Below are 21,243 nucleotides of genomic sequence, written 5' to 3' on the forward strand. Positions count from 1 at the left end.
CTGCATCTCTGAGCTCTTCATGCAAAAAGACACCTTAGGATGCATCCAGTACTGCATTTAGAAACAAGAGAACGGCAGATGGTACTGGAAAAGCTCTACAATATGATCTTTTCTTGCAGGGGGGAAAAAAAGTGTTAGTTTTGCCTTTTTTTATTAATAAAACCCATATCTCCCCCCACACTAATCCCAAACAACAACAACAAAACCCCAAAACCTCACAGTACAACTCCAACCTCACAGCATGGATCCCTGGAAAGCACTAAGCCAAAGAACCATAGCCATATCCAGATATAATTTTAGACCTCATCTACTAGATAGAAATGAAACTTTCCTGTTTAACAAGATCAAGTCTTACTTTATCTTGCCAAGGAAGATGTTTTTTGCAATGAGGGTGGTAAAACACTGGAACAGGTTGCCCACAGAGGTGGTGGATGCTCCATCCCTGAAAACATTCAAGGTAAGGTTGAATAGGGTTCTCAGCAATCTGATCTAGTTGAAGACATCTCTGCCTGCAGTGGGTAGTGGGACTAGATGACCTTCAAAGATCCCTTCCAATTCAAAGTATTCTATGATTCTATCCTGAAAAGTTAGTATATTTTTGACTTTCATTGCCTTCAGAAAGGGGAATATGCTGTAAATATATTGCAGTTCCCCCATGGAGAAATCTTCCTTACTTGTAATTTTCTGCTCAACCTTACAAAAAGAAAGTATGAAGTATAAATAAAAATCTGCATTTTTCATTTTCCAAGTTAATGCAATATGGAGTTGCACCAAGGAAAGGAAAGGAAGTTCCAGTCCTCCCAGTGGTCAGAATGACCGGCAGTTTTCCTCCCTCCTTTTGCCTTACACTTGTAGAGTTGCAATGGATCTGACAAACTTCCGAAAATAATCTCTGGAAGTTAGGCTAGCAGTCACCTCCTGATCCATGTCCCAGCAATTTTCTTCTCTCCCTTAGACTGAGATGTCATTCATGATCCTTTTCTGACTAAATACTGGTTGCAACAGACACCGTGTTGACTACGTGCAAGTTCGACAGAAGTTTGTAGCAAGCAAGACATTCTAGTTCCCCATCACAGATGCATATTCAGTATATATCAGACAACAGAACTCTGTTGGATGCCACAAGAAAATCCTTTCAAAGGACAAACAAAACTAACTCTTGTCAATTCAGAATTTCATAGTTACAAATACCATCACTGTGATGTCTTTTCTCTCCCATACCCTTACCCTTCTGCTCCACTTCTCCACTCTATCCTCTTGTATAAAACGTACATCACCTTTGACAATTAGCTCTCTGAAATAAAAGACACACCTGACTTGTTTGTTTGTTTCATAAAGCAGCTGGTACAATGTGGCTTCAGTGTTGGTAAGGTAATTTCATATACACCCCAGTATAAAATTAATATTAAAGAGGAATGCTAAAAAAGCCCTCCAGAGTGGTAATTCCCAGATCCAACTCCTAAGACATTATGTTCACTCACAAGTGGTTCTCCACAGTAGTGGATAAAACCTTGCTTGTATCTAGAAAGAATGCTGTTAGGTCAAGGAGACATGCAAGAGATCCCCACGCTGGGTTCTTGAACACCATGACATTTTCAATCAATAATAACGTGTAATACAATTATATACAGTATATACAATAATAAACTGTACCCAACTGATAAGAAACTGCAGAAACCACACTTCCTCCAGAAGGAAGTATTTCCAAAAGAAATACTGCTGTATTCAAACAGCACAGCTTCATCAGATACCTTTGGTATAATAATCTTTAGCAATTGCATCTATTCCATGCTGTTCACGGCAGAGAAAGTTCCCTTATCCTGAAAAGTCACAATGTCACCTGGTCCAAGCCAATACTAACCTTGGAGAGGCCGGGGACAAGTGGAAATCAAGAGATTTCTGTCTCCTTTGCTAAAGAGCCCTTGACCTGGCAGTCCAGGCACTCTGGTGGTTGCCAGGGTCTGGGAGCTGCTGCCACCGGGCGGCATCAGCGAAGAGGGACAGCCAGCGCTGTCAGGGGACCCAACTCCTCCCAGCGCCGGCAGCGCACCCACACACCAAGACAGAAAAGGCAGGCAGCACTCAAGGGTTGCTGCCTCCTCTTCTGAAGGAGGCTCAGTGCAGGAACTGACTTCTCTGCCGCCTCTGCTAACCTTTTTGTAGGGGGTGGCATTGTCCAGAGAAAGCTGGGGAAAGAGATCTCTGCGAAAAAATAAATAAAAAAGTCGTAAGATAGCTATCTGCATGGAAAGGGAAGGCTGCGCTGCACCCGCTCAAAGGGGTTGAAGGCTATCAAAAATTCTTCAGAAGAGGGATTCTAGTCAAAGCTGAAGCTATAAATTAATCAACTACTGGTGCATACTTCATGCTTAGTATAATTATCATTACTGGGGGAAAAGGAAGAAGAAAGAAATGAATAGCTTGAAATAAACCAAGACATAGAGAGAATAACTGAGCAGGGTCTATAATCATTTAAGTCACAGGACAACAAATAACTCACCTAGGGAAAACTGTTTCAAGCTTATCCTCAGAACAAATTTTAATAAATTGTCCAGAACTGCAGAGGAAGGCAGGCATACACAGTAGTGTCATTCTCAAGACACATGAAACTTGTATCTGCTGAAATATTCTCTCTGATTCTTATTACAGTGGTTTCATAAAAGAATAATTCAGACTCCATTTGCACCATACTTCCTCTCTTTTCCCCCCATTTTGACCTAACCTTAAAAAAACCAAACAACCCAGACTTTCATTTGCAAAATGGTAAAAGGTTTGATAGATGATGCTATACTCTGACTGGTTTTGGAGCTGGAAAGAAATTTTCCTATTTGTTGTGAGTTATCAGAGCTTGATCATCAAGATAACTGGTTATCTTAGATAACCAGTTCAGTTCACAGATTTGGAACATGGGCATTTTTAGCAATTTGTTAGTAAATCATAAGCTTTAAAGACCATGTAGTAGACTGAATGTTGACCTTCTTCAATTAGTAAAACAACTTTTATAGGGAGCCCCTGGTGGTCTAGTGGTTAAGGACGCGGCGCTGTCACCGCCGAGGCCCGGGTTCGATTCCCAGTTGGGGCCCCTCCCTGGGCAGATGGAGCTTGTTAGCCCTGTAAGGCAATCCATCTACGTCCTGAGGACCTCACTGCCACCGTCCAAGCTCGCTTGGCCCCGGCAGATGAACCTCAGGATTAAAGGGTGGGCTCAGTTCCGCGCACACTGTGTCTCACCTAAAAAATCCAATGCGCAGGCTGGAAGGTGCAAAGACCTTCCCTGGTTCTTCGTTTGCGAAGACTGGCCATTACATTACAGTAAAACAACTTTTAGTGAGGGTATAGATCACTGGATGTTCATTTTAAGCCTACCAACAGTGGGTTCTTAATTCCCATCTTTAAGTTCATAGTTCCCACATGGACCACAGGTTAGACTAACTACTGATTTAACTCACTGCTACATGGGGCTAATACAGAGAAGGTTTAAAAGCCTGAGATTTTGCCGGTAGAAGGAGGTAGATGGTTTACTGTCTCCATCCTTCTCACAGAAAGAAAACTAGAGATGTGAACTGAGAAAGGACACAGCTTGAGATGCACATTACACTATACCGTGACACTTTATAACCAGTAATACTGGATCTACTGCAAATAACTGGTGGAAAAAATGGAGAGGAAATGAGGTAATAGCCTCAGCACTGACTTAATAAAGTTGAAAGCTATTTCTAAAGTCCATTTGTGGATTCATCAGATACTGGCACTATGTGATAAATGCTGGAAGCATTTCTACCAGGAATTCAGGCTCATGTGCCAATCCCACTATATTATCTCACTGAGAAAAAATGATTTTGAACAAATATAGTTTAAATGGTCACAAGCACTGTGTCCATATATAGATTAATTATCTATGTTCCATTCCTTTTGTACCTGAAAAGAAAAAAATTCCATACTGTATTCAAAAATATTTCACTTATCCAATAGTTTTCATGCCAGTCAGCTTTAGTAACACCCACATGACTTCTGCACATCTTGGATTTCCACTCCAGAATATAACAGAGCTAAATACTACACCAACTTTCAGCCTTGCCCTAATGCTTCATGCATTAATGTTAGACTACTGCTTTTTATTGGAATTCTATTAGTAAAAAACCAACATAAAGTTGGAATATTAATGTTTCCCTTATGAGGAAATGGGTTTTCACCCAAAGGGTGTTTGAGCATGGATCAGACTCCCCAGGGAAGTAGTCACAGCATGTCTGAGGTTGAGAAGTGTTTGTACAATGCTCTCAGGCACATGGTGGGATTCTTGGGGTGTCCTGCACAAGGTCAGGAGTTGGACTCAATGATCCATCCCTTCCAACGCAGCATATTCTAAGAGTCTATGTTTCCTTGGCTCTTTTCCAAATCTTAATGCAGAAGAAAAGGTCAAATGCAGCTTTCAGATCAAATAATAAAACTACCAGCAAAACCTATATGGAGAGCAGGGAAGGGATTCACAGAAAAATATCAAGATGAGATCATCTAAAATCTAGGTTTCCAAGTATTCACAAAGGTCATCTATTCTATCCTTCTAGCACAAGATGATTACATCAGTTTAGACAGTTACTTGTCTAACCTGTTTTTCAAGGCCTGCAATGATGAATTTCCACACTTTCCAGATGATGCATCCTAATGCCTTAGTATTCTTTTTAGGATTCCTTTTCATACTATTTGATCATATTTTCCTGCAATTTTAAGAATTCACTGTTTATCCTGTCCATTATGGTTAAAGTTTATTTTCCCTCTTACTGCATTAATTTTTAATCTTGTTGAACACTTAGATTCAATCTTTCTTCTCCTCAGAGATGATTTGTTTCAGACCCTTAATTCCTCCTTGTTTTCTTCTTGGTCCTTTCCTCCATCTTTCCAGATCTCTGTGGAACTGTATGGTCTGCACTCAAAAACGCTGTACACCAATATTAAATGGATCACTAGGACTTTGTGGGAATTGTCTTTGTGCTAACATATCAAATAACATTTTCCACTTGTCCTAGTAACTCACCAAATACTTCATTATCCTCTGAAGACTGCTGTGTTAGTCTGGCTGTTTTCGGACTTTCTTTAGCTGATTCCTCCACCTTGGTTTCAGCACTCTGTAAAACAAATATTTATTGAGATTAGTTATTTTTTTATAGCTCTCAAACAGAAACACTCTTCAAACTTCTTAATTAAACACATTACATTTTTAAAGAACAGTGAATCATTAACACAGGTAGTTTTGGCATCTTTGCTATATATATATGTATATGTGTATATATATGTGGTTTTGCAAAATATCGAGGGCAAATACTCTCAGAAAATCCAGGTTTTTGGTTTTGTTTTTGGGGTTTATCTGTTTTAATCTGACTAGACCACATAAGATGGAGGGCTAGAAAAGACATCTAAATAAGAGAGAGATCTAAAACCGTAAGAGACTTGTAAGTTTCCACCTTTCCTCCTCATATTTCATTTTATTTCTATTGACATCTTCCACTGTTGACTTACTGGACCAAGAGATCAGAAGATAGTGCAAAAATATTTCTCCTTAGAAAGCAAAGGTAAGTGAGCAGCCAGCCTCAAATCTTTAACCAACTCATGTACTTAACTCTTTAAAGTACTTATGTAATTTTGAAGCAAATCTGCCAATTAGCTACCTGGTTTTAGGCAGGGCCCAGAGATAAATCAACTTAACTGGCACTTAAATTGCCAGAAGTTAAAGCATTTCATTCCCAAGCTAGAAAAGGCTGAAGAAAACATAAGCTCTGAAACATTGAGTTTTAAATATTTACACTGTTACTAAAGAAAGAATAACTCATGTTTTCAAAATGTTTTACTTTGGTACTCAAGAGAAATGTATAAACGCAAGCCTACAGCCAGGCAGACAGTAAACTTCATAAACAGTCAACTACTGAATGATGGATATGGAGTGACTGATGTAATATTAAATATTACTGGAAAGAGTTGACTGACAGTTGAGGAAGGAATAAAAGAGAAATGCAGTATGCCTATGCTTTTTAAAAGATGGGTATGGCTCTATTCAAGTGCATGTTCATTCAGAAAGCTTTGTGCAATTTTGGAGAAATACAATTTTTAAATCCTGACATATATTTGAAATTGCTGCTTTACAATCTGTTCATGGAAATTACTATCTCAGCTCTCAGAAACAGCACACTCCCAAACTTCTCTTATTTTCCCTTATTAATAACCATAAGGAAGATATAGGAAGATTAAGTCTGTCAACCTCCCTATAGAATACAGCAGTGCAAACTAAAGGCGCATAAACTCGAGAGACCTTGAAGCAAGACAGTAAGACTTCTCAGAAAAAATATTAAAGATAGACCTACCAAGCCTACTGGTGTCACACACCAGCAGACAAGAATTAGGGAAAGCAGAAATGGAGAAACTGTGTTTCAGAGGACAACTGCAGGTCCTTCATCGAGCAGCAAGTTCCTGTAGGAGTGAAAGGATTCTGCACTCCCTCGAGGCACCAACCTGAGCATCCCGTGCAGGAAGCTCATCAGCTATGAACCTCTCAGAGCTGAGGAGGGAAGTCAGTTTTAGCAGATGCTCTCCTCAGTTTGGCTTAACTAGTGTCCCTTGGAAAGATGGAGGGACCCAGTCAGAAATCAGTAGTGGCTATACCGGGAGGCAACTTGTTTTAGGTAAACAACTCTGTGATCAGCACAAATAACTTAAAATCCTTTCCCCACAGATATAATCTGTAAGTTGTGGAGCCACCCAGTTTGCAATGTGTTAGGTGCTGTCCACACACACAAGGGACACAGGGTCCACAGCACTTGTAATGGTTTATAGAATGGTTGCATTTAGAGACCACTGATTCCATAAGCTGCATATTGCAGTTGGGTTCTCTCTCCTATTTTAGTTGCTCTGTAGTGAGTAGCAAGTCAACTACATCTTTGTTGTAGAGAGAGAAGGAGAATAACCTTTGACTCTGAAAAAAAGCAGAAGAGGACATCTGCTACAGCAGGGTAAGCCAATTCCAAAGGGGAAAAAAACAAAAGAAAACAAAACAAAAAAAACCAAAGCAAACACTAAAAATTGTGTCATCATGGATGAGGCAAAATTAATATATTCAGATGATCAAACCATGTTCAGGACTTTTTTTTTGTAAAGGCAGTGCTTGTTAAATCCATCTTTAAGTGTTTTTCATTATATTTCATGTATGGTAAAGCTGGTGCTGCAGGAGGAGAGGGGTTGCTGTGCCTCATGCTCTTGTTCCTCTTGGGAAACAGCTGAAAATCTGTAACCTGCTGTAAGGCATCAAGAGCAGCAGCAACAAAACACTATCCAGCAGATACTCAGCTGTGATACTCAGATATGAAACGAATTGTAACTCCAAGCTGTTACTGGTGAGATGTTTGCATCCCTCACTTTGAAAACATGGTTTTGGCAGTCTCAGGGAAACTAGAAAGACTGAACCCTGAGACATTTTGGTTTGAGTTAAATCACTGGAAAAACTACATAGCAGATGTGCTGTCTGATCCCTGCATAAGTCACAATGTTGGTGTTGACAGATACCAGCTCCAAGACTAGGACAGCAAAGTTGTATGATTTATCAGCCTACAACATGACAGTGCATGGTTGGATGTATTCTGCTTGGCATGTCTTCTTAACCAAAATGCAAACTTTAAAAAGATCTCTTTTGCTTTATTATTTGCACCAAAAAAATGACACATTTGCTGTCATACATGTAATATTTATGTTACCAAAACCAATGCAAGACAAATCACTGCAAAAGAACAATCAATGACCCAGGTGCTCCAAACCAAGTTATACTGCAAAACAGCACTTGAAAAGTCAAGGCGTGGTCCGTTGCTTGGTTCTTTTTTCTAGTATCTTAAAAGAAAGTGTCTCCGTTCATTCAATCAATGAACAGAAAAGTGAAAGCACATCTCTTTACAGTGCCTGAGCCATGCCAGGAGGATGTTCTTTACCTACAATTATAGTGTGCTTGTGGCTGGTTATAAAATAAAGGCCCTTTGTACATAACAGAGTAAACATAATTCCTCCTAGCCCTTTCAGGTTGAATACCTAATGTAGTTTCAGTAGTGACGTAGAAAATAGGTTTATTTTACAGTATCAGTTTCCAAGAGAATAGATATCTGATTTTAGCATGAAATAAATATTAAACTCAAGGAGTTTAATATGCTTAAACTCAAAAAACTCTCTCTCCCTAAAAAGCATCTCCTTGACCATCACAAAATTAGCATTAAACTGGAACTCAAGTCAAATTGCTGGAGGTGAGATGCATTCTCAATGTGCTTAGACCCTTCTCTTAACTGAAGCCTCCAACCTGTACTTCTGATAAAGTGAGGAGGATGTGCCCCATTCTGCAGGTGTTCCAGCATTAGAAGAGAAACCACTGAGCACCAAAATCAGTACCAAAGCACAATGAAGTTGTATTTCTTTTGTGAATCAGGCCGCTCATGTTCCCAAATACCACAAACAAGCCAGCATCTACTGCATGGTAACAGCTGGTCACAGACTGGAAATACTTCTATTATTTCATAAAGCATTTACAAAATAAGACATGCACACACACTTCAACTGTATATATTGGAACATGTACACGAACAGCTGCTCTTGATTCAGACCTGATAAAAATTAGAAACTGTATTATAATCTGCCTCAGTTTCACAAGACGTTTTTGGCCCAGCCTCCCACTGTAACTGTCCCCTGGTGCCTTGTGACTCAGTTCACCTGTTTTCCACTCATGTGAACGCCACAGGCTCCATATTACACAACATTTTAAAACTTTGATAGGTAAATATACAGATAATCAGGAGCTATCAAAATATTTACAACAAATGAACAGCAATATAAAAAATGTTTTGGCTATATATTCCCCCTTTAGTGTATAGAAGTGAGGCTACTTGTATTTTGTTGCTATCAGTGCCTACTTAGACGACCTTTACCTACATAGGAAATATTAAGAAATGCTGAGTTACAATAAGCTGTATTGTGCAGGCATTAGGCCAGGTTAAAAAGTGTGGTGAAGCATATTACATTTACAGAAGCAGCTATGTCCTCCAGAAATGGGAAGTTGTACTACAGAGTATTCAAGCCAGCTTTTTAACTAGTTTACCATTTTTGCATACTGATTAGGAAGGGCTTGTTTCTTTTCCTTTAACCACAAAGATGTTACTCAGTGACTTAATTTTCTAAATGATAAAACCACATAGCGAAGTTAAAACTTCTCATCAGAAATCAGATTATTCATGAAGTGTTATATCTAAATGAGAATTAAAGAAATCCACTGCGAAGCAAAGATTCATATTTTCTGTGCTCTCAGTCTTGCCTTTTACAATTTACTCCTTTTTCTTATTACATACTTAGCTAGTATGTTTAGTTACATCCCAATGGCATAAATGAAAACAGTTAGAATTTCCTTTATTTTCAGAAAAGCGCCACATGGACACCAAGAATTCTAACTGCTGCAAGACAACACAGACCAAGAGTGTACGAACAGCTGCTTTGGCAGCATAGACATTTCTCCAGTTTCTTCTCTCGTTCATTCCTATCCACAGCACATTACCTTCCCTCCTCAATGCCTAGCAGCACTGAGGGCATGGTTAAACACTTGATTCCTCCCCTATGCTACATTTATAAAACTAAGATAGACAACAGACACCACTTCAAAAGAACAGACAATAGTTTCTAATGGATAAAACCATATTTGACTGTAAATAAACTTTCATTTTGAAATAGAAAAAAAAGACAATAACAGTCTGGATAACCCAAACTTTATCCACATAGTAGATCATGCTACTCCAGACTCAGCTGAAGAACTCTGCAAAACATTCCTGATTTTCTGCTTCTGCAACGATATTCACCTGAATTCTACCATGCAAGTCTACCTTTCATTCACAAACTGCATGTATGATGTTCAGGATATAGTATACCTTCAGGACATTCTATACATTGTCTCTTCTCAGAGCTAACTGATTTTCTAGAGTTCCATTTGGGAAAAAAAAAAAAAAAAAAAAAAAAAAAAAAAAAAAAAAAAAAAAAAAAAAAAAAAAAAAAAAAAAAAAAAAAAAAAAAAAAGAGAGAGAAAAAAAAGAAAAAAAAAAAAAGAAAAATCTTTAAATTGAGAGACACATATCATTAAATCTGTCAAATGCACAGATGTGTCTCTAAATACCACATACTGCTGCAATCAGCCAGACAGGATTTAAGTCAATCTTAACAATCATAATTTTCTTCATAATTTTTGTATTGTGCACCTCCAGACATTAACAATGTTGGTTTCCTAAAAGCTGGAAGAATTCCTTGCTATTTTCTTATCAGAGACCTCAGTCTCAAAGGTTTTGGCACCTGTTCAGGGAGAGGAATTTTTAGATGTACAGCTTAACATAATCAAACAGATGAGATGCTGTGGACAACACTTATTAGCAGCAAGAATCCATGGAATGGCAGTTGGCCCCCTTCAGGTGAGCAGAGATCGCCTGGACCTGCATTAACAAGAACATTCAACCAACAATTCTTCTTAAATGTGGAGATTTTCCAAACCCGTTCCATTGGTACAAAAACTCATACACGTATTAGCAAGCACCAGGCTTCTTGCACGAAGCATGAATGGTGAATTTTAACATCGTCATACTGGCTGATTTGTACTCCTCCAGCAAGACTTCTGCCGTCATTCAGAACAGGGTTATGCCAGACTGAAGCTGGGCCCATGCCATCTATACTGCTTCAAGCTCTTGAAAACATTCCAGGAACTCCTACATCAGTTCGTTCTTCAGTCCCCATCAGCCAAGAAAAGGATTCAGATTTTACCATTAATTTTCAGTTAAATAAAATAACTTTTTAAAACATCATGCTAATCACAATCATCTCCATTTTTCTAGCATATCTCATGTTTCACTTTTATTTTCACTTCTACAGATTCTTTATGTTCAGTTTCTAAAATGCAATACTCAAAATATCCTCTACTTGATAGTTTCTACAAAATTATATACGTAATTATTTTTACATTCCCGTGCATGTGGCAAAATCTTATTTAAGGTGTAAGAGTGAAAAAAAAAAAAAATGACAGGATGATGTAAAGACAGAGGGCTAGGGTTTTCCGAGGACAGTTTTCTGTTCCTCTCGGTTTCAACAGTACAGTGCTACTGCTGCTGTTGATCCTAATGATGGAGAATTTCAAAAGAAGTTGCAAACAGAAGGATCCCATCACTAACCCTCAAGGCAGACAAAGGCCCTTTGAAAAAGGTCTGAGATGCCTCAGACACATTATCCAGGTCTTTGAAGAAACTAAGTCAGTCTATTAGAAAACCTTAAAATACCAAGGGATTGCAATGAAAGCCACTGAATTCCAACTCAAAACTTTGCTACATTCCCCATTCCCAGTTCCACACTATTTTGCTGTGTGCTTCCCTTCACTTTTGAAAGGCATTTAAAAACTACTTCTGTTTGTGGAGAAGTTTCACAGATTTCACAGAATACTCTGAGCTGGAAAGGATCCACAAGGATCGTTGAGTTCAGCTCCTAAATCATTGGTCTATACAGAGATTGAACAGGGATTGAATCCATGACCTTAGTGTTATTATCACCATGCTCTAAGTTCTTAGAAATTATGTTAATATACAGGATATCTGGAATTTAAATGTTCCTGACCACAGTGGCGTTCTCATACTTTATAACTGAACTGAAGTCTCTTCAGCTCAGAATCTAACAGGTAAAGACAACTAGCGAATCTACAGTATGCTACTAGTTAGCTTTACTAGTCCATACAGTATTTCTCCATGCTGAGGAGGGAGTTTCAAGAACGTAAACAAGGGATTACATTACCTTGTCCATACCACTAACAGAGGTAATTGCATTTGGGAGTAAGTTGCTAAAATGACAGAGTTCATTTGGAAAACAAAACTAAATAAAAGCAGTTAAGACAACCCTATGCAAGAATCAAGATTTTTAAGAGTACTGTGAAGGGAAAAAAACCAACCTCAGATACCCTACACACAGGGGTAGAGGGTAAGAAAAGCTATGTGAGCAACCTGTTACTTTATGGGTACTCTAAGGTACTGCCAGAATCAGGAATTCTCATAAAACAGCAATGAATTTGCAAAACTGGTTAAAACAAGACACAAAAATATGCTCTGGGTCAATATATTCAATTTGAAGCAAATGTCTTCCACTCAGTGCACATTAACCCTGAAACCATATGCAGGAAACCTGGATGTGACTCACATAAAATTCAGACAAGTACGGACAGGGTTATGACTTGCTATTTCCTCTGCCAATCCTACAGAGCAACCACCACCACACCAGCTGCACAAGCAGTGCAGTGGCACATGTAATAGGAAACTGTGAAGATCAGTATAAGGACCTAAACCCACACTTGGCAACACAGTGAGATTTGACAGCTCCAGAACACTTGACCTGCAGTTATCAAAGCACATGTTCTACCTGCTTTGAACCCAGTCAACTTTTCTATAGCGCCACTGTAAACAGCATCTGGCAGGCACATTGATGGATGCTCTTGACCTCACGAATCAAAGAGGAACCAGAACAACACTCAATGAACAAAATCAAAAATAAAAAACTTTGGATATCAAGAACAAGAGCACATCTCTTTTACAAAAAGTGTTTAAGATTACCAGAATAGTCTGAAAAGTGACAGCTATCAATAAAGATGCTTTCACAGTCCACTCATCACCTTTGTCTTATCTAGACTGACTACTTTCCTTTAAGCACTCGTTTTAGCTACATGCTGAATAAGTGAAAATATTTCACTCTCTATTTTTTTCAAGAAAAGGATGTGGTTTAAGTCATAAACACACTGAGAGCTGGGGCTGCAGCATCAACTTTGTATCTTCTTAAAAGCTTCATAAATCCATTGAACAATGGCAGTGTGCAACCCTAGCATACTAGTAATTTGCAAATGCCACCACCTGAGGTCTTTCTGAAGGGTAAAAGTGGGTCTTTCTGAAGGGTTATAATAAAACAGTGTACACCAGCAATCCTGTTTTCTTCGCAGCTAATGAAAGCACTTCCATATTCCAGCATATTCATAAAATCTGAATTCATATAGATATCCGATACACCAGAAAAAGATAAAGAAGGTCATATAAGCATCTGAATACTTAAATCTATTGTAAAGGCACAACAGAGATGCAAAATCTAGCAACTAGTTTAAGAATCATGCACAATAGTTAAGAGGGGAAAAAATCCAAAGCCATTAATAAAAGTGCAAAATAGCAATCCACTAGCCAGGGACAGAGGATTACAAATGTTGGGGGGAGGGGGGGAATACCTTTCAACCTCATACACTGAACTTCTCATATCACAGGTTTGAGTTTGGCAGTTTGCAATAAATAAAAAGCAAAACAATTTCTGCTGCCCAAATAATTAGAGATCCTCAGCCTTGAATCCTCCTCAGGGGCTTGAGGAGTCAGTCCACAGGACTGACTGTGGCAGCAAACCTGATGATTTGCCCCTTTTAACCACAGAAAGAGAGAAGATACGCAAAAGTGATGGCAGTTTTCTATGGGGAGCTCAATGCCATGGCACAGCAGGGCACTCAGCAGCACTACAAACACGCCTCAAAGCAGCACCATGAGGATTCCTGCAAGGTGCTGCACTGCGGGGCCGCCTGGGTACACTTCTACAAAGCAGAACAGCAAAGAAAGCAAAGGCACTGAGAGCTCTTCTAACACTTCCCTGCGGGCGACCTAGAAATAGCTGGGCACAAAGGAGTATGAGACTTCATCATTCCAAACCACGATTCAGTGCAGAAGTTACCTGATGTCAGAGTACTCAGAGGAGAGGCTACAGCCATTTCCCAGACTCCCATCAATGACTGGCTGCATGATGCTGTGTTGCTGCATTTGCCTGATGCTTATGGATGTTTAAAAAAAAAATTAAAAATACAAAATTATGCCTGAAGCAATGTCCAAATCTGCTGCATCACACACATCTGCAGTGACCCAGGAACAAGAAGAGTGACTTAAATCGGTACAAAAAACCATCCACCAACATAGTCAGTTAAATATTATTCACTTTATTGCATCACCTAGAAGGTATTTTGAGTGAAATACATTACAATATGAACCTATTACAGACCATCTTGGAAATCGCATTGTAAAAGTGTCAGGCCTAAGAACAGTACAAGACTATTGGAAATAAACCCTTCTGCCACATTATCAGCAATCTTTCCTGGGCCCCTAGCTGTGAAGATCTTTTGGCTTCTGCGGTACTCCAATTGACAGCAGACAGGTATTTTTGACAAAAACCCAACACAGTTGATATCCTTACTCTGAAGCCAGCATTACCATTGTTAAGAGAAAACAGATAAGGTTTCCCTCATCAACATAAATTGTTGACTCCACCAGACTCAGAAGCCAAGTGGAACACATGTGACTATGTGGGCTACAAAAAGCTGAAGCACAACTGTGCCAACTAAACATGCACAGAAGGAACTCGGCACATAACAAGAAAGATTAGCTCTGTCCAGTTCCCCAGCAGCAAACCAGATTGCAGGGAGCCTAAAATTTCACTTCTGGTATTTTCTTTTTAATTCCATTACGTGCAAGAACCAGTCCCTCACTGTGCAAAATAATTACCCAGAATACATGTCTGGGTCATTTCCTCAACTCGGTTGAAGACTGACTTTCTTGAATAATAAGAGTGTATTTTAGTGCTTGGTCTGTGTTAAGAGGCTACAAAAAGAAGCTAAAAACAGCAGACAACTTTAAAACACTTTCTTGCTGTTCTACTCACAGAGGTTCATGACACTAATTCCAATCCTTTTTCAAGCTTAATGAGTAGGAAACACTCTTAAACAATTGCCACTGCACATCAAAAAATGAACTTACAACTTCTTGAATTTAATTTTCACTTCCAAGCCTATAGCTCACGAGGAAAGAAAGCTCAAAAGCTGCTATGTAAAAGCACTTTATATTCAAAATTACATGCCTTCAACTGCCTAAAATCTGCCAAGATGTTTTCAGTATTTAAAAAGCAAAATTTACATATATTTGCCAAGAATTAAAAGAAGAATAAAATTTAACATCAAGCAGTTAATTTTAGAAGGGAACATTTACAATACACTGATACTGCTTTAGGTCACTTGGCAGTTTGTAGCCTCATGAAGCGTATTTCAAGGCTAAACCTACGAAAAATTTTACAAACAAATTGCCTGGTAATAAAATATATTTACCTGCAAGATTTTTGGGTTCAAAGGAAATTCTCACCACAGTACTAAAAATGATAAAACAAACCAACTTAACAGATGTTTCTTAAATCTCGTACAAAAAGGGGTTAGTTTTTTGGGGGGAGGAGGTGTGGGCTGTTGAGAAAAAGACACCTTTGCCTTTCAAAAGTGGCAAGGTATTTCAATCCAGGCATTTCAGCTCCTCATTAGCATGCACTCCCCCTATGGTCCCAACCTTGTCCCATCTGTGAGGCCTCCATGCTCCCTCTTCACCACCCCCACAAGCTGGGCTCGCACGACTTTTTTGTCTCTCAAGGAGCTGGACAAAGAGTGGATGAGAGGTTAAAAGTAATCCATCCTAGTAAAGTGAGGTGAGAGAGAGACAGAGAGAACTGAACCAAACCAGCTCTCAGATCCAATCCACCACACAGGCCCTCCCTCACTCCAGTCTGTATGGGAAAACAAGGTTTGCTATGTAACGCTTGGTTAAGGAGAAGCTGCCGTGAACACATCGACAATCATGCAAAACAAGGCTTTCATATGAATATACCCGTCTATCCACCCTCAACATAAAATTACTTTTCCACTTCCCTGTCTTAGTTAAATAGGTCAATATTAAATGCATGATCTGGAAAGAAAATGACTTATTAGTCTGTGCTCCTAAAATAAGCATAGGTCCTCTGTGGAGTGTAAATAAATGCACGAACACCACTTAGAAGAAAATATTTTCCAATGTCAAGCTTTACAGGGGCAATATTTACAGAATAATAAACGTGACTGCTCTTTTCAAGATGTAAATAAAGTTTTCTTTTCAGATAAGAGTTTTGAAATACAGTTGGCACAGAACCAAAGGGGTTTTTTGTGAGTTAAAGGAAACTGATACAGACACAAAATAGTTTGCATAATTGTAAAACAGTGGTATGACATCTTTTAACTACCACTTGAATAAATCTTAAAAAAACGTCAAGCATAAAAAAAAAATTCTATTCACTTCTGAAGTGTATGGTTTTGTAGAATACTATTGAAATTGAAGCTTAAGTAATCAGCACAGAATATTAATCGGGAAAGGGTAACTATCAAGAGCAGAGACATGATTTCCTGCAGTCAGTCTCGTTTCTCTGTTGTACTTGAAAAATAAATGCATCCAGCAAATACCATAGGTGATAAAAGCTCCATGCACTAAAGTACGGGCACAATAGTAAGGACACGTCATTGCTTTTACTAGTTCTAGCTTAGTGCTACCTTCGCTACCAATATGTGAAGAAAAGGAAGGACACTGATCATTTTATCAAGGATCACTTTATCAATATACTACTATGTCAAAAACAATTCCTCACTGTAACACTACAGAAAAAAATCACTACAAACTAATTCTTATCAAAACTTTGAGTCTAATGGAGACTCACTAGGCAAAAACAAGTATTTCCTTGATAGTTCATGGAACCAACCTCTGCCTTCAGCCCTATTATGTTTTTTCCAAGGTTACTCTTGTCCACATCACCCTTTTTTTACCAAGCCAGTCTATCACTTCCCCATTTGTCTGTGGGTTGCCATCTCTGTCCCTTGTTATTCCTAGTTTAAAGCTCTCCTCACCAGCTTGGCCAACCTGTTGGCAAAGATGCTTTTGCCTGACTTCATCAGGGAGATTCAGTCTCTTCTGAGCAGTCCTTGCCCCTCATAGAGGGTCTCCATGGTTGTAAAAGCCAAATGCCTGTTGTCAAAATCAGCTGTGCAACCAGTTGTTGACCTCCAGGATCCCTTTCCTTCTTTTCAAGCCCTAAAACCTCACTGGGAAGATCAGGAAGAAAACCTTGGGCTCCTGTGCCCTTGTTCCACAACACCATGGGCCTAAATCTCTCTCCTAAAAGAGAAAGTACATGAGAAAGCACACACAGAAATGTAGTCGTACCTTATGTAATTTCCATACCTCACCAAAGACATTGCAAGACTCTTACAAGCATTAGTCACCTTTGTAAGTCTTTTTTATAGATCATTTCAGGAGATAGGCCTTGCCCATAAACTCTCAGCAACTCCAATTCTCACGCAAGTCAACCAGCAGGAAGAAACAGAAAGTTAAATGCTAAATTTTGACATTAAAATCATCTGGCAGGAAGAACTGCCACTTCAGAAAGCCACAGTACTATCCCAGGGCTTTGTTCACCTTATGTCCATCTATGGGCCCAAATCCGGCTGACCTTTCCTTCATGGTATACAGATAAAACTACTTACTAGAACACAGAGAAATATCCTATAGACAAAGAATAAACACCAAAATGTATACAATACTTATCTAAATATTTTTAAGAAAACAATATCAGAGCACCTATTATAATCAGGTTAAAATTTTGCCTGAGACACTTGAAGAGGAGCACAACGAGAATCCCTTTCTCACTTCTCCAAGTTACCTTAACAACCACAAAATGCAAAATCTAAAGAGAAGACTAATGGATTTCGGAAATATTCTAGCTGTCAATCATTTTCAAGAAACTGTCTAAACTGAACCAGAAAGAGTGGCATAAAATACACAATAAATAACACAAAACAAAGTATCTAATTAACACTAAAGCAATACAATGCAAGTTAGGAGATGTCAAAAAATCTAACAAAAAATAATCTACTCCAGCAACAAGGAAAAAATTCCACAGCAGTGTCTCCAGCACAAATTGAAACTGCTCCCATTCACTGCTTGCTTTGACTTCTGCATCCACTATCAGGAATAGAGGAGCAGACCCCTATCAGCATTATCAGTTCCCTTTGGCAACATTTATATGAGCTAAACAAGATCATGGCTCTTCAAGATTATTTTCAGAGATCAGGCATTTTGAAAATCATTAGCAAGTAAATTCTTCTTCAGACATTATACGCACTCCAAGCCTTCTGCAAGTAGCAAATCAGTACCCACACAGATCACTCGTAGTGCAAAAAACATTGGTAAGACAGGAAAACTAATTTTACATTAAAAAATCTGTATTTTCTTGTTTGACAGCTTCTTCAGAAGCGAACAATATAACACTGCTAATGGTGAGAACTGCATTAAAGCCTGCTCAGTTTTTCACAAAGGTGAATGCCTTCAAAGCAAAATTTGTCAGTCACCTCTGCAAATATGGCATTATGTCAATAGTTTGTATAAAAACAAATACCTCCTCCCATGATTCTGCTCCTTATTCCATTAGTTTGTTTTCTGCATTGGATTTGCGTGGCCAGGTTTTGGTAGCAGGGGGGCTACAGGGGTGGCTTCCATGAGAAGCTGTTAGAACCTTCCCTTATGTCCGATAGAACCAATGACAGATAGATAGGTCCAAGATGTACCCGCCCCTCATCAAAGCCAAGCCCATCAGGTGTAGTGATAGTGCCTCTGGGGTAATGTAGTTAATAAGGGGGGCAAAACAAACCTGCAGCAGGAGGGAGAAATTAAATGTGTGAGAAAAACAACTCTGCAGACACCAAGATAAAGGACATGCTCCAGGCGCTAGAGCAGAGTTTCCCTTGCAGGCCATGGTGGAGGCCATGGTGAGGCAACTGTCCCCCTGCAGCCCATGGAGGACCTCATGCCAGAGCAGGTGGACACCCAAAGAGGGCTGTGACCCCACAGGAAGCCCCTGGTGGAGCAAGCTCCTGGCTGGGCCTATGATCCACAGAGAGATGAACCCAGGCTGGAGCAGTTTTGCTGTCAGGACTTGTGACCTCTTGGGGGTCCCATGCTGAAGGAGACTATTCCTGAAGGACTGCACTGTACCTTGTGGAAATTGACCCATGCTTGGAGCAGTTTGTGAAGAACTGCAGTCCGTGGGAAGGACTCAAGTTGGAGAAGTCTGTGTAGGATTGTCTCCAATGGGAGAGACTCCATGCTGAAGCATGGGAAGATTGTGAGGAGTCCTTCACTGAGGAGGAAGGAGCTGAGAGACATGGCATGATGAACCAACCACAACCCCTGTTCCCTGTCCCTGTGCAGGACTGAAGGAAGGGAAGTTAAGGGCAGGAAGAAGGGAGGGGTTGAGGGAAAGCATCCTAAGATTTAATTTTTATTTCTCATTATCCTAATTAAATTGATTGGTAACCATTTAAATTAGCTTATTCCAAGTCGAGTCTGCTTTGCCTGTGAGAGTAATCAGTGAGTGATCTCTCCCTGTCCTTATCTTGACCCAAGAGCCTTTTGTCATGTTTTCTCTCCCCTGTCCAGTTGAGGAGGGGAGTGATAGAGCAGCTTTGGTCGGTACTGGGCATCTAGCCCTGGACAACCCACGGCATTTTCTGAAAACAAACAAGAGAACAATGCTTCCCTCCACACTGTAAGCCAACAAAGGCACCCTCACAAAATCTACTGTGCAGAGCTACAATTGCACCAACATGATTAGAAGAAAAAGGTACCGTTGTAGCACATGTATAAAGTTGCATGCTGAACTACTAACCTATGTATTCAACAGGAGAACTTTCCCATCTCAGAAGGGAATAACAAAGTCTCAGAGGAAAAATATTTTGGAAAAAAAACACCACAACAAAACCAATTGTTTACCCAAACAAGACCAGAGAGATGGCATTTTAATTGTTTGTTTTCAGGCAACTGTTCAGTCTATGTTTAAAATGTCTAAATTAGCATTCAAATAGTACTGACCACTGTGAGGGGGAAAACAACAAGAACAACAACAAATTCCGAAGAGCTGCCAATGTTAATAAATGGCAGAGTCCAATTTCATTAGTTGCCCTACAATTGGTACATGAAAGTCCTCTAAGGCAAGAAGTAAGCTACAAGAAAACAGAGGATGCATTGCTTCAACCAGCAGCAATAATAGCAGAATATTTATGTAGTTGTGAGATACCTGGACTTTAGTTAGCACCTATTTTAAACTTGAGCAGAGCATCTGATCATAGCTGGACTTCCAGACGTTTTAAGGCTTGTCACTCAGCCTGACCTCATCGAGTTCTGGCTACCTGGCCACAATCTGGTTTGCTATACCAGTTCCACTAACACCTCCAGATTTTGGTGCCCTCCTCTGGAGCACACTTACACTCTAATGCAGCCCAGAACGTATTTCATACATGCAGTCTGTTTAATATTTTTCCAAACTTCCATGAAACGATGTGGCTAGTTTCTAGCAGGTCTTGGTGATTTCAAATGCAGGGAGTACAGCTAAAATACAACATTTTTTCCCTATATATCAATTATTTAACACATTCCTAACTTCCAGAAATAGTCATCTTGAGTTAATGATTGCTGCTTACCACACTAAGCCAGTGGCAACACATACCCTGAGAGCCCAAGGAAATTACTCATTCAGATCTCACACTCAGTGCTTCTTCAGTCCCAGGTGACACATGATTCATCAACAAATACACTTTACTACTCACCTGGAAATAGGGGAGGTTTTCCTGTAAAACTAATTGCTTCCACTTATGTACACCATAAAAAAAAGACTGTGACCAGAAAACATTTATCCAAAGTGGTTTTAAATGGTTTTTAAGTGTTTTTAAATTATAAGATACATGCTGCATAATATAGATGGGTTCATAAGGCTGTTCTCATACCTTTTGAGAAGAATGAACAGCTAATCTAATTATGGAATAAGAAAGATGCCATGTGCATGATATACAATCCTGTTCTTCAGGAGTACTTTTGGTTTTGTTGAAGGGACAGAATTGCTTTAAATAGTTGTAGCTTCAATTTTCCAAATGTATAAAGTCAAACAAAGAAACTAAACCTGAGAAAGATCAAGCAATATAAATTCACAACCGATTGTAAAAATAAACATCCATCTTCTCTAATACCAGCGAAAAAAAGAATCAGAAGTGATGACAGTGAAAGACTTGTGCATGTATGGACAGGAGAAATGGTTAAGACCAGAAATACAGCCTGTGAGCAGCCAGCTTATCACTCAGTGAGCCAAAAAGCAAATAGAAACTGACATTTAAAAAGGATATTCACTTTACCAGAGCTTGATTCATTAATGTAGTTCTAGTAAAAACCCTGCACAGCTTCAGGAAAAATGTCATGTTGAAATTCAAGTGTCTGTGTTAAAAAAAAAAAAAAAAAAAAAAAAAAAAAAAAAAAAAAAAAAAAA

General features: G+C 39.2%; 1 protein-coding gene across 1 annotated transcript in view; it reads right to left on the reverse strand.

The window, feature by feature from the left end:
• MBP (myelin basic protein) overlaps positions 1-21,243 on the reverse strand; it is a 90,431-nt gene that overhangs the window by 52,748 nt on the left and 16,440 nt on the right. The window contains exon 2 of the mRNA XM_027886833.1: positions 5,033-5,123. Coding sequence (XP_027742634.1) covers positions 5,033-5,123 — 91 coding nt within the window. The remainder of the gene's footprint in view (positions 1-5,032; positions 5,124-21,243) is intronic.

This window comes from Empidonax traillii, unplaced genomic scaffold, assembly GCF_003031625.1.
Source record: "Empidonax traillii isolate 1590-97213 ecotype Southwest subspecies unplaced genomic scaffold, ASM303162v1 scaffold196:size3368384, whole genome shotgun sequence".
NCBI classification, from domain to species: Eukaryota; Metazoa; Chordata; class Aves; order Passeriformes; family Tyrannidae; genus Empidonax; species Empidonax traillii.